Source organism: Phoenix dactylifera, chromosome 16 (genome assembly GCF_051530095.1).
Source record: "Phoenix dactylifera cultivar Ajwa chromosome 16, Ajwa_hap1_PhDact_Kaust_v1.1, whole genome shotgun sequence".
NCBI classification, from domain to species: domain Eukaryota; kingdom Viridiplantae; phylum Streptophyta; class Magnoliopsida; order Arecales; family Arecaceae; genus Phoenix; species Phoenix dactylifera.
In genome coordinates, this window is record NC_143205.1 from 18,415,094 (window position 1) to 18,427,977 (window position 12,884).

A 12,884-nucleotide genomic window follows, 5' to 3' on the forward strand; every position below is an offset into this window, starting at 1 on the left:
TTCTAGATTCCAAATGGATTTTGAGCATCGGCGAGATGGCACTGTTTTTACTTCTTTGATTGTCAGATGACCTCATTCTATGATTTTTGAGTCTTTCCCATTTGGTAGTCCCCTGTCACAACTCCAACAAATTTGATCTGACACCTATTCACCCACTATATGCAACTATATGTCTTTAGGTTGTGTATGTCTTGTAACAACATATGATTATGAATCTTGTAACTGCATACAACAATATATTTTTTGATTTGCCTGTCTATGCTCATTGGTATCAACACAATGACTACCACATTTGTCTCTGTGTACTGTAAATGTCATCAGCCCGCTGTTGCTCGTAAGTTATTCGATGAAATGCTTGAGAGGAATGAGATTGGAACCATGAATTCTAGTGCTGGATCCACTAATGATGCACAATATGTAGTGCTATCGAATATTTATGCTGCTTCAGAAAAATGGGAAGAAGCAGAGAGGATAAGGAGGAGAATGGTGGAAAATGGAATACAAAAAATGTGTGGTTGCAGTTCGATCATGAAAGGTAAAAATTCTTTCATCATTTCAAAAAAAAAAAAAAAAAAAAAGGCCCCTCCTTAGTGAGTTTGCCTTAGGCCCCCAAATGCATTGGGCCGCCCCTGCTTAGAATCAGTGGACTTGTTCCTTATACCATTTGATGTAGAAATTTTAATTTGGTAATTTATTAAGTATTTTTTGTCTATAAAGTTAAGTTTTTTTGTTTTGCTTTGAAAGGTGCATTGTGAGACCGTTACTGATGGGAGTGCCAGTGACACTCTGGGGCCATGGAAATTTAAGGTTTCATATGACAAGTTGGTCATTGCATCCGGAGCAGAGGCCTCGACCTTTGGTATACTTGGTGTAAGAGAGCATGCGGTCTTTCTCCGTGAGGTTCACCATGCCCAAGAGATTCGGAGGAAGCTCCTTCTCAATCTGATGCTGTCTGATGTGCCCGGTATGCCATTTCAGAAGATAGGAAACATCATGGATGTTATTGCATTAATTAGTACCTTGTGTAAATTTGTTTTCTTATAATGATTTCAGCCTGCTATGATATTTGTTTTTTGCAAATAATGTTATGTAGTTCAAGCACTGCCAAATCCTGCATTTGTGCATTCTTTGAACAGCAAATATTAGAGTATACAGTGATTTGGTGTAATGCATTTAATACTTGATTTTTTTTTTGGCAAATATAGGCATATCAGAAGAAGAAAAGAGGAGACTGTTGCACTGTGTTGTTATTGGAGGTGGTCCAACCGGTGTTGAGTTCAGTGGTGAAATTAGTGATTTCATCATTGGAGATGTTCATCAACGTTACTCCCATGTTAAAGACTATATCTGTGTGACCCTAATTGAGGTTTTCCTGTCATACCTCTCCAGCATGATTTTATGAACTTGAATTATTTTTCCTCTATATCTCTTTTTTATTCCTCTAATGGAGTGTTTGATGCTATAGCTCATAAAACATCGCGTAATTTAGTTACTTGAGAAATTTATTTCTAGTCAATCTTGTCAAGAACATATGTGGATAAAAATCATCTGAACTCTTTCTTTTTTGTGTTAGGCAAATGAAATTTTATCATCTTTCGATGTTCGACTCAGAACATATGCTACAAAACAACTCACTAAGGTCAGTGATTCTAAGCAAGGGATTGTGCAATCTCTTCTTTTGTTGATTTTCAATTGCTGTTTGTTAAATTGCTTGATTGCTCTCTGCATTTCCATTTCCCTTAGTCCTGAATTTACTTCAGAAACTTTTTATATGAAGAGCATCATTTTCTTTTATGCTGATATTGTTTTCAATGTTCATTGCTTTTGTATTGACCTTGTACTATCCCTTGTTAAATTGCTATTCGATTCTTTCTCCTTGAGAATTCAGTTCAACCTCAACGGCTCCCATGGAAGAATCAGTTCATACTTCTAGGGTTTTCCGCCCTCATGATTTGTTCTTTATTTGTTTGTTTTTCTTTTGATTTTGTGCACAGGTGTTGATTCCGATACCAAAACCTACTGGTTTCACTGGTGCCGATCCTTACAAGATGTAAGTCTAATTGAATTTTCGTGTTTTTCTTAATTTGTCTAACATGTCATTTGAATATGCTTCTCTTTAGTCAATTTACGGTATCTGTGTAAGAATTGATGGCTGTATAATTTTCGTGTTTTTCTTATGATTCATTTAGCTATAAATTTCCCTCACAGGCACATTCAATCTTTGTTATTGATCTTCTTACTGGTATACAGATGTACTCATTTTAATTTAATTTTTAGATCTTCCAGAAGTTTGCTAAATTATATAACAATGCCTTTGAGAAAATCAAGATCGAGTGCTATTGAGAAAGCCTTGTCTCCTGAAGAACAGCAAGCAAAGGTAAACATACTCATTTTAACCAACTAAATGCTTCTATTTATGCCTCTTAAGTTTTATGCATGACATCTTCATTCCGAATTTTGGTTATCACTTGAAGCATCTTATAGTGTTCACTTGAAAAGCATCTTATAGTTTTCACTTGAAGAGCATCTTAAGCTCCTTCCTTTTTCTGAGCAGCATGCTGGCCAAGGGTTTTGTCCTGAGCAAGGATGCCCTCAAGAGAGCCAGGTCCTTTGACGAACGGCACCATTTTATGTCCGGCGCCTCAGCTATGGCTTTAGTCCCCTGGAGGATCTCACTGGAATTATTGGGCAATCATCATCCTCTTCTACCTCTACAAGTCAAGCTCCAGAGCTGTACTCGCGTGAAGACCTTCTAGGTATTTTTGAGCACTAAAAGAAAAAATGGCAAGAGGAGGTTCTTCAAAAGATGAGAGAAGAGATTGGCTTTGGACCATGGCATGCAGAACGGGGGGTAATGGTGATTCTGGTTCTGCTGATCATGCTTCATTATAATTGCTTTTGCCTTAGATGATAGGTCTTTGCATTTCTAGGAGGAATGAAATCTCTGTTATGACATACTTTTTGTACTTTGATTTTGATAGATTTAGGACATGTTGATGCCTATTTTGAATGACATGTTAAAAAACTTTTGCGTAATGTTGAATGCCTTTGCTATTAATGATATTGTTATTATTATTATGAGCCAATCAATGTACCAAATGTACCAGGTTATTGGAATGTGATCAGTGACTAAATTTGGTTACTGAATTGTTTACCAAGTATTGTGACGAGCAGCCATAAATTTAGTGACAGAGTTTTGGTTACTAAAAATTGATTATGCTCAGTGAGTTGTGACAAATTAGTGACGGTAATCTTGTTACTAGATCAGTGACGGAATTAATAACAAATTTAGTGACAAAATTTGTGACCATGTCTGTGACGACTAAATTTGTCACTGAAGGTTGTGACAGATCAGTGACCAAATTTGTGACCGAATTCTGTGACAAAATCAGTGACCAAGTTACCTTCGTCACTAACTCAATGACTGGTTAGTGACGGGAAATACATAATTTCTTAAATATTTAATTTTTGGATTTGTAATGGTTTAGTGACGGTGATTCTGTCACGGAGTTTAGTGACGGGAATCGCCGCCGTCACTGAGAATTTAGCGACGCGTGTTTTTGTAACCAATTCAGTGACGGGAGCTCCGGTCACAAATTCCGTATTAGTGACCGGAAACATGGTATAGTGACGGAAATTTCCGTCACTATACGCGTGTTTTCTGGTAGTGAATGAAAAGAAGCAATTCTTAAATAATGTACATTAGGCCAAATAAACTTTAATATCCTAATTTGCTTAAAATAGAGCAACCTGCAGTAGTAATAAGACATGGAAATAAACTGTCATCTGCAACAAGAAGAATATAACAAAAGTATAAGCACATGCGTGGACGTTACGCAGATTAAACTTGAGACAAATACCTTGCTAGTAGAAGTTAGGTCTAAACCAAAAAAAGGCCCGCGACAACCGCAACTTCTCACGAGGTAATCCTGACCGCTGCGAGCGCCAAAGGCATGATATGAGTTCTGAAGTGCCACCTTGTAAATCCTTAATGTTGATGTGGTGAAACCCTTCAAGGCCACCATAAGCAGTTCCAGAGAGATACATACAATTTCTCTTGCATCCATGGACTTCACGGACAAAAAAGCCAAAGCAGTGATTCTCGGACACGAACAAGGTGTTCTCGCCCAAGCTCTCCATTTTAAACAACGTCAATCCCTCCCGGAGATCCTTACACGTAAAAATGAAGGAGCGCAAGCGATCAAATCCCTCATAGAGAGGCCGGGAACTGATACAGACGATTAGCAGCTCCCCATTCCACTCCAGAAATTTGCATTGCTCGGACTGGAGAAAAAGATTGACCAACTGCTTGGGAATCACGGTTCCTTTTTTTTTTTTTTTGGTGAAAAATCACGCTTCCATCAGGGCCCAACTCGAGGATCAAGATCCTTCCATAGCGATTCAGGGCATAGAAGCTGCCATCACAGAATGCGACGCCGTCGACTTCATAGTGGGCGTCGACGTCAGTCCAGACGGCATCGCCGAGCCGGCAGAAGACTAACTGATGGCACGATCGAAGCCGGGCCATCACTATGCACTCGGCCCCCGCGTTTGGAGACGCGGACATGACGATCTCACTGATGCACTCACGCTGAGAGATCCAGTGACCGCTGCCTGCCCCCCTGGGGTGGGAGGCGAAGTAGACGCGCTGGGGGGTGAGAGGGAGGGGGTATCGGTCCGGGGTGAAGGGGTTGACGAGGAACGTGGACTGGTTGGCCTCGTCCATGAGGGCGAGCCAGCCGCGGGACGTGCCGCAGAAGATCTTGTTCCGGTCTTCTTCCGGCAGGAGGAGGGAGTGGACGACGCCATCGGCGGGGTCGAAGAAGCGGAGGTCGCCGATGTCGGGCTCGGGCGGAAGGATGAGAAGCGGAGGGAATTTTTTCGGCGGGACTGCGGACCGCCAGCGGGTGCAAACCATACGGAAACTGATGTAATCGAAGCAGTGATGGAGCCTGTCAGAGATGGGTTTCAAGATGTTAGGACTCATTGCGGACCAATCCATTAATGGATGAGAAGAGAGAGAGAGAAGGGAAGAGGTTTGAGTTCAGGCTATTGGACGAACGGGAGATTGGAGAAGCTAGGGTTTTCAGGATGGTGAGGAGATTGGAGAGGCTAGGGTTCCAAGAAATATATAAGGTGTGAGGCGTCTCGGAAAGGAAAGAGGAGTAATGAGGAGAACCCGGTGGCCTCGAAAGGTGGCGAGGGGGGATGAGGAGAGACGCTCCCCTTCTTTCTCTCGTTTGCATTAAGGGCTCGTTTGGTTCGCGGGAAAAGAAGGGGGGAAAGTGTGGTCAACGGGAAAGTAATGAGATGCCTCTTGTTTGGTTGGAGTTTTCAAAGGAGAGAGAACGGAAAGTAGTATTCCCATGGGAATGTGATTCCCACATTTCATGGGAAAGTCTTTCCCATGAGAAACATGGGAAAGTTACTTTCCCATGAGGCGGGAATCACTCCATTTTTACTTTTTTCCAAAAAGTCCCTTCAGCATTAAAGAAGCATTAAAGAGGCATTAAAAACTTAATTTTTATTAAGGGCATAATAGGAATTATATATAACTTTCCTAGGAAAGTAGATGGCCAACCAAACATAAGCACCTTGGAAATTTGTCACTTTCCCATGGTCAACCAAACATGCCAAAAGTACTTTCCTAGGCATCCTCTTCCTAGGAATTTGTTTCTCAGGAATCATATTCCTAGGAAGAAAAATGCTTCCCGCGAACCAAACGAGCCCTAAGACTGACGGAGAAAGAGAGAAAGATGGGAATGTAATTGCAGTTAAATTGCATGAACTTATCCATATTTAATGCGATGGTTCCTGTGGGTGAAGAGTGGAGGAACGTAGGATGAGGAGTCCGTGGGGTAAGTGGGTAACCTTGTTTCCAGCCCGTTGTTCTGTTCTGGATGAAGCTAGGGTTTTCAGGATGGTGAGGAGATTGGAGAGGCTAGGGTTCCAAGAAATATATAAGGCGTGAGGCGTCTCGGAAAGGAAAGAGGAGTAATAAGGAGAACCCGGTGGCCTCGAAAGGTGGCGAGGGGGGATGAGGAGAGACGCTCCCCTTCTTTCTCTCGTTTGCATTAAGACTGACGGAGAAAGAGATAAAGATGGGAATTTAACTGCAGTTTAATTGCATGAACTTATCCATATTTAATGCGATGGTTCCTGTGGGTGAAGAGAGGAGGAACGGAGGACGAGGAGTCCGTGGGGCAACCTTGTTTCCAGCCCGCTGCTCTGTTCTCGATCTGGATGAAGCTACTGTTTATGTTACTATTCCTGTATTCCAGGAGTGGGGCAACAGACAGCGCCACGGAGAAGTAGGCCATGTGGACTTCACGTAAGTAGCTTAGTGCAAGGGACCGGCGGCTTGGAGCATTTTGTCTCGTCGTGGCTGCTTCTAACTGCACGGGTTTTATAGTGCATGGGGCTGCACACGATGAATTCCACAGAGATCGCATGATCATGGGCAATTATTCTTCATGGATGGCTAGCTGTATATATATATATAATGATAATGGATAGCTATAATTAGATGTTATAGGTTACCTGCCTTCTGGGTAACGGACGATGAGTGGGTGTGGCCTCTTTATTAGGACTACGTAGATTGCAGATCCTGCTCAATCGCTGATAATTCTATAATACGTGGATGGTGAGTTTAGGGAACTGGATCTCTTTAATTTAATTGCAAATTGGGTAGGATCAACACTTGATTGCACTTGGGTGATTTCACTGTTCATGAGTGACATCATGGCTGCGGTTAGGTAATAACATGGTTCAATTCATTAAGTGGCAAAGTTCCACAAGAATGCAAGGCATAGTGTCACCCTGAATCATAGCCGAATCAGATGGAGTCATGCTACACTGAGAGGACAGAGAGGTAAGCATCTTAATAAATTCCCTTTTAGATTCTCTCGAAGTCGTGGTTTCAAGATGAGATTCTTTGTACAGCGAAAACGAGACGCTGAATTTAGCCAAGAATGGTTTTTTCATAAAGGAAATGGTCTGAGATGATCTTTTAAACTTTGAATTAAAAAAGAAGAAAGAAAGATGATGTCATAAGCTTAAATTAAAACTGGACAAAGAGCAAGGGAAATTTAGAACGATTTCAAGACAGCTTTTTACGTGTAACTTGCTTGTGGGAGGCCACCAAGTTCTCATGAAATCTTCCTCCCAGGCACCATGGTATGCTTTCAAGTCACAAGTATGCTTGCCCTAACTGCAGGTGGTTTTGGGAAAAAGCCAACTGGGAGGGTAGGTATAGTCTCTTCATTGATAGAAGAGACCGGGGTCCAATTCCCACCTTCACCTGGTGGAGCATGAGCTCTTTCCGTTCTCTCAAAATCTTTTCTAGCAGGCGATTTCAGCATCCACTTTTGCAATACGAGCAGGTTTGCAGAATTCTCTATATGAAAGCATAGCTGCCTTCATCGTTAAAAGATAACAAGATATGATTGTTCCGTGCCTGGGTTGTATTTATCCATTAAATTTGATTACAACTTCTCTTTTTTTTTTCTTCTCTCAAAGAATTACCTCATTTTTTTCCACTCATGTCTTGTAGAAATTTGTCAATGAGCAGTAGCCAGATCATTTAGATAAGATAGTAAACCATCACATCCAGCAAAAGGGAAAAAGATGCAGTTTAAAAGATGACATAATGTATCAATAATGTCCATCTCCCACAAATAAAAACAACACACAAGAAATATGTTTGATAACTAATAAACTTGAAGTGATGGTTTATATTGAAAAAAGAACCAATTAGAAGAATGCTAGTAAGATTATTGCCACCAAGTCTCTTGCTCCGACGAAGCCGCTCCTCCAAGTTGGTAGAAGAACTGGCCTGTTTGAACATTGTTGGCGGAGGCCGGTATGGACCAAGTCAGCAAGGCTCGTCCGCAGCGAAGGCCGGTATGGGCCAAGTCGCAATCGAACGCCGGAGGAGCACTTGAGATGGTCGATTTAAAGACAATGGTTAAGCCTTCACTATCATCTGCGGGTTTTAGTGAGATGGCAGCGCCTATGGTCCTAACAGTGGTATCAGAGCCAGCGGCACGGGTTCGATTCCCAGGATAAGCGATTAAAAAAAAAAAACTCCCTTGCTGGAGGGGGCAATTGTTGGCGGAGGTCGGTGTGGGCCAAGTCAGCAGGGCTCGCTTGCTGGGGGAGATTGTTGGCGGAGGCCGGTGTGGGCCAAGTCAGCAAGGCTCACCCGCGGCGGAGGCCGGTGTGGGCCAAGTCGCAATCGAACGCCGGAGGGGCGCTTGGGATGGTCGGTTTAAAGACCATGGTTAAGCCTTCACTATCACCTGCGGATTTTAGTGAGATGGCAGCACCTACAGTCCTAACAAACATTATCTCCTGATCCTTCCAATAGATGCACCAGAGAGCACATTGAATAATAACGGGGAAGTGAATCTTCCCCTCCCGAGAGAATGAGATCCGTAAAAGAAATAACATGAATTTGTATGGATAGAGAGTAGAGATATAGAAATATAAACCTTAAACTGATAGAATGTTATAAAAATAACTGAAAAAAAAGAACCAAGAAATTTCAAGCATACTGCATACAGAGCAAGTAGATAACCAGTCTGTATAGGTCCCTAGCTCCTTTTTCAATCCACTGAACAAGTGACAAAGCAATACAAAAAACATGGTAAAATTAATTTCAATTTCATAGTTAGTTCCTCTAGATAAGTATCAAAAAGAGATCCAAAACTACCATTATTTAACAGGTATCTGACCAGCCAATGGAATCCAAGTAATGCTTTCACGATTCTCCCCAGTACATTCAGAAACCAATGTCTGTGAAAGTTCATGAAATTTGATAAGAAAGCATATTTTATATATATATAGACTTTCCTAGGTCTCATTATCCAAAAACCTTCTATTAACTCCTAAGTGAAACATACAATAGGTTATTTTTACAATCAAACATGTTAATCACTATGTTGTTGCAATAATTGCCAACCCAACCTAGATCAGGCAAGCGATTGCATGAAATTACTTGAAGTTGTTATCAAGCAAATTAAGAAACAAGTTATGCCAGATAAAATATGGGAAGTAATTGGAATGCTCCAAAAATTAAGAAGGGAATGGTTTTTTCTCGTTTCTTGAGGGTGCAGAACAAAGAAGGTGCAGATCGCAGCAATATAACAAAATGCTTGCTCATTCAAAAGATACCCACTTCATATCTATGCTATGCTGTCAGCAACATGAGCATTGATAAGACTCAAAGCAGATAGCATGTCAAGAGTATTAGGAAATTGCATGAAGTATGAAACATAAAGCAGGTCGTTGAGGTCCAATCCCATGGAGAAATGGAAGGAAAGAACTGATAAAAATACCGGAAAGACAACTGAAGAGCATCTCATCATAGTACAACAAACTTCTCCTGTATGAAAGGAGACTACCTAGAAGTAACATTGATACTGATTTGTTGGCTATTCAGACTCTATCTACATTACAAGCAAGCATTTGTCATTAAATTATGATAAATTAAATGTTTTAAGACTATTATCTCGGCCAAGGAACTATAGAATCCACACAAAACTTAACAATCTACGAGTTGCCAAGACATGGAAAATATCTATCAGATGCCGATTAGACAGCAAACTAGAATGTGAATTTATTAGTAGCATCGATGCATATCAGTCACTACAATAATTGACAGAACACTTTATTGTAGCATCGAATCCAGACTTCTGTAACCATACTTCTCATCAATTTGCACCCATTATTTTCAGTGTGTGTGTTCTGATCGTTGGAAATAATTACAGAGTAACTAAAAAAAATACGTGCTTGTTTTACAGAATCGGTAACCTAACCTTTTGAATGCAGTCTTGTAGCACTTAAAGAACTATACATCCTTTTCATTGTTTACTTGGCTATTTAAACCTTCTAATATAATAACAAAAATCTTCAACTAAACTCAATATGTTCAACCTAACTACTTGGAGCCAGCTAATTTTAAATCACAAGTTGTAGAAGAGAGATACTAGTTATGCAGAGAAGACATCCTTTAAAAGTTTTAGCTCCAGTAACTGATCAAAGATAAACAAACAGATGGCTAGCAATACTTATTTGATTTACATAATTGCAGGCACAACAAGGAAAAAATACGGCCAACTTTTTCTTGCTCAGTCAAGACGCTACAAGAAAGCATGCCTAAGAAAGCGCTAACAATTTAAGTTTATCATGCACAAGGTTAGAATTTGTTACTGTGATTTGACAAGTCATTGTGTAGCTCTATGTATAGAGCCATGCATCATGCCGCAAGTTGAAAAGTAGTGGTTCATTTGCCATTTTACTATTTATTGAAGCATCTCCTGCCTACAATCCCCTTGATTCAGAAGAACAAGCCTCTAATCAAACTTTGTACCATTAAGGAAAAAGATTCAAGGCACACATAGGTTTAGATAAAAGACATTCATACGTTTACGGTGCTCGCTCTTCCTACCAATATGCAGTCCAACTTGCAGTAGCTGACAAGGCAGAAGTAAATTAACAGCTGCAATGTGTCGTAGTCAAAGTACGATGGTGCATGGCTGCATGAAGCTGCTGGTAACTGACGGCATTTGGTGTGTGCCTTAGTAATTCACATACTTAAAAAAATTTTCAATGTCTAGGGAATGATCATGTTTTCCTGAGCTATCAATGTCAATATTTTCATTAAATATATAAGTCAATCTGCAAGTTCTTTGATTGAACATTTTACATCTCAGTCGATTCATGACGAGATTCACCTACTAAAATCATATTCTGAAGAGTATGACTTTCTTAATCTGGTTTGACATAGATTTTTGTGCATTGCAGCTGGTCTAATTGTTAAATGCCAATGCAAATTAGAAGAAGAAATTCTTGAATATATTAACCCAGACAATCTTCATCATCTTAATTGCTTAAAATAGAGCAACCTGAACTAATGGTAAGAAACGGAATTAGACAGTTAGCTGCAACTAGACGAATATAATAAACAAAAAAAGGCATACATGGACACTATCGAATTAAACCTGGCAATACCTTGCTAGTAGAAGTTAGGTCTAAACCAAAAAAAAACTCTTGATGATTGCAAGATGACATTAGGCCATTCTGATGGCTTTAAGGGCCAGAGACAAGATATGGTATCTGAAGTGCCATCTGCTATGTCCATCATCTTGATGTATGCGGTTCTGGAGAGATATATACAGTTCCTCTTGCATCCATGAAGCTCATGGCCAAGAAAGCCAGAGAAGTGATCCTCTGACAAGAAGACGGTGTTTTAATTTCGTCCAAGCTGTCCACCTTGGACCATGTCAAGCTCTCTCCCATCGGATCATCACACTTATAAATTAATGGTTCCGCTTCATCATTCATGCTAACACCGAAGAGTAGCAGCTCTCCGTTCCACTCCAGAAGTTTGTAGATTTTAGAATGGAAAGGTGGAACAAACGACTGGACGACCGTGACACGGTTATCAGGAGGGCCAAACTCCAGGACCAAGATTTTTCCATGGCGATCCACGGCATAAAATCTGCCGTCCCAGAACGCGACGCCGTGGATTTCACAGGAGAGGTCGATTTCAGAGGAGGGGAAGATGGGAGTCCACTTGGGATCGCCGGGCCGGCAGAAACATAGCTGATCGCGGGTTATTTCTTGAGCCACTACTATGCACTCGGTCCCCGAGTTCGGAGCCGAGGACATGACTACATCCCCGATGTAATAATGCTCCGTGCGCCAATGACCGCAGGTCCCGTCGCCATCAACGTCACCACAAAGGCCGCTATCGAGGTCGCTGTCGTCGCAGTCATGGAAGTCGAGGAGGAGCTCGTTGGGGGTGGGCGGGAGTGGGAACTCGCCTCCGGTGGAAGGGTTGACGAGGGACATGGACTTGGTGGGCACGTCCATGAGGGCAAGCCAGCCGCGGGACACGCCGCGGATCATCTTGTTCCGGGCTGATACCGGCAGGGGGTGGAAGTGGACGCCGCCGTCGGAGGGGTCGAAGAAGGGGAGCTCGGCGGAGTCGGAATCGGATGGGAGGACGAGCATGGTCGGGAATTTTTTGGGCCGGGCGGCCGAGCGCCAGTGGGCGCAAACCAGACGGAAATTGAAGTAATCGAAGCAGTGAGGGAGCTTGTCGGAGATGCGTTTCAAGAGGTCAGGAATCATGGTGGACCAATCCATGGATGGGTTTGCGGGAGAGAAGGGGAGAGGTCTGGGGCTAGAGTTTTGGGCGCTGAGGAGATTGGAGGGGTGAGGGTTTCAAGAAATATAAAGCAGTGGTGGATATCTTGGAATGGGAAGAGGAGTAATGAGGACAGCCCGGTGGTCTCAACAGGTGGCGTGGAGGGATTCGTAGGAGATACGCGCCTCTTCGTCGTCGCATTTGTATCAAAATGCTTTCGAGAAGAGGAGATATGGAGAGTTTAATTGCATGAACTCCAAAACATGCGCATCGAAGTTAACGTGATGGTTCCCGTCGGGGAAGAGAGGAGGAGTGGAAGATGAGGAGTTGAGAGGTTGGGCGTAGCTTCTGCCAGCCCCAGTTTCCAGCCGATCGCCGTCTTCCGGACGAAGAGAATATTTGACCGAGAAGTAGGAGCTGGCGGGCAGAGAGAGCTCAGCCATCACAGGAGTATGTAGTTTGGCAACTTATACTGTCACCAGTCCATTTTGACGGAAATTTAATACCTAATCCTTTCATTGACTGCTATTTTTATGATTTAGAAAAGTATTTTTACTTTTCATACTTTGGAGATCTACCATTACATGAAGATGAGCTGGATTTTGAAACTGCTGTATCAAATTAAGCATGTCAAGCTACTTAGATTGAAAACTGAATTTTCTTGGTAAGGGTTCGGATGGAAGAAGGCAGTCAAATATTAATCATGAAAGTCTAGTATAAAATTTTAATC

At 41.9% G+C, this 12,884-nt stretch overlaps 3 protein-coding genes across 3 annotated transcripts; 1 reads left to right on the forward strand and 2 right to left on the reverse strand.

Annotated features, from left to right (window-relative positions):
• Positions 1–279: 279 nt before the first annotated feature.
• On the forward strand, positions 280–3,330 carry LOC120104656 (internal alternative NAD(P)H-ubiquinone oxidoreductase A1, mitochondrial-like). Its single transcript, XM_089927903.1, has 7 exons — positions 280–486; positions 745–964; positions 1,206–1,366; positions 1,574–1,639; positions 1,995–2,050; positions 2,278–2,377; positions 2,555–3,330. Exons 1-7 carry the CDS (start codon positions 280–282, stop codon positions 2,612–2,614), a joined length of 870 nt encoding a protein of 289 aa, XP_089784029.1. The 3' UTR covers positions 2,615–3,330.
• An 880-nt stretch (positions 3,331–4,210) lies between these two features.
• Positions 4,211–4,987, reverse strand: LOC103724000 (F-box/kelch-repeat protein At3g18720-like). The gene has a single exon (XM_089927687.1). The coding sequence runs from the start codon at positions 4,985–4,987 to the stop codon at positions 4,211–4,213; it is 777 nt and encodes a 258-aa protein (XP_089783813.1).
• Positions 4,988–11,142: 6,155 nt separating this feature from the next.
• LOC103723999 (F-box protein SKIP23-like) lies at positions 11,143–12,153 on the reverse strand. The gene has a single exon (XM_008815117.4). It carries the CDS (start codon positions 12,151–12,153, stop codon positions 11,143–11,145), a length of 1,011 nt encoding a protein of 336 aa, XP_008813339.4.
• Between the last annotated feature and the right edge of the window lie 731 nt (positions 12,154–12,884).

What these genes read in the sequence shown, in the direction of transcription:
- LOC103724000 (XM_089927687.1), bottom strand. Translation starts at nt 4,987, where the DNA reads ATGAGTCCTAACATCTTGAAACCCATCTCTGACAGGCTCCATCACTGC.
- LOC120104656 (XM_089927903.1), top strand. Translation starts at nt 280, where the DNA reads ATGACTACCACATTTGTCTCTGTGTACTGTAAATGTCATCAGCCCGCT. An exon ending in CTACAAAACAACTCACTAAG is followed by an intron (nt 1,640 to 1,994) that starts GTCAGTGATTCT and finishes TTTTGTGCACAG; the next exon opens with GTGTTGATTCCGATACCAAA. An exon ending in GGTGCCGATCCTTACAAGAT is followed by an intron (nt 2,051 to 2,277) that starts GTAAGTCTAATT and finishes TTTAATTTTTAG; the next exon opens with ATCTTCCAGAAGTTTGCTAA.
- LOC103723999 (XM_008815117.4), bottom strand. Translation starts at nt 12,153, where the DNA reads ATGGATTGGTCCACCATGATTCCTGACCTCTTGAAACGCATCTCCGAC.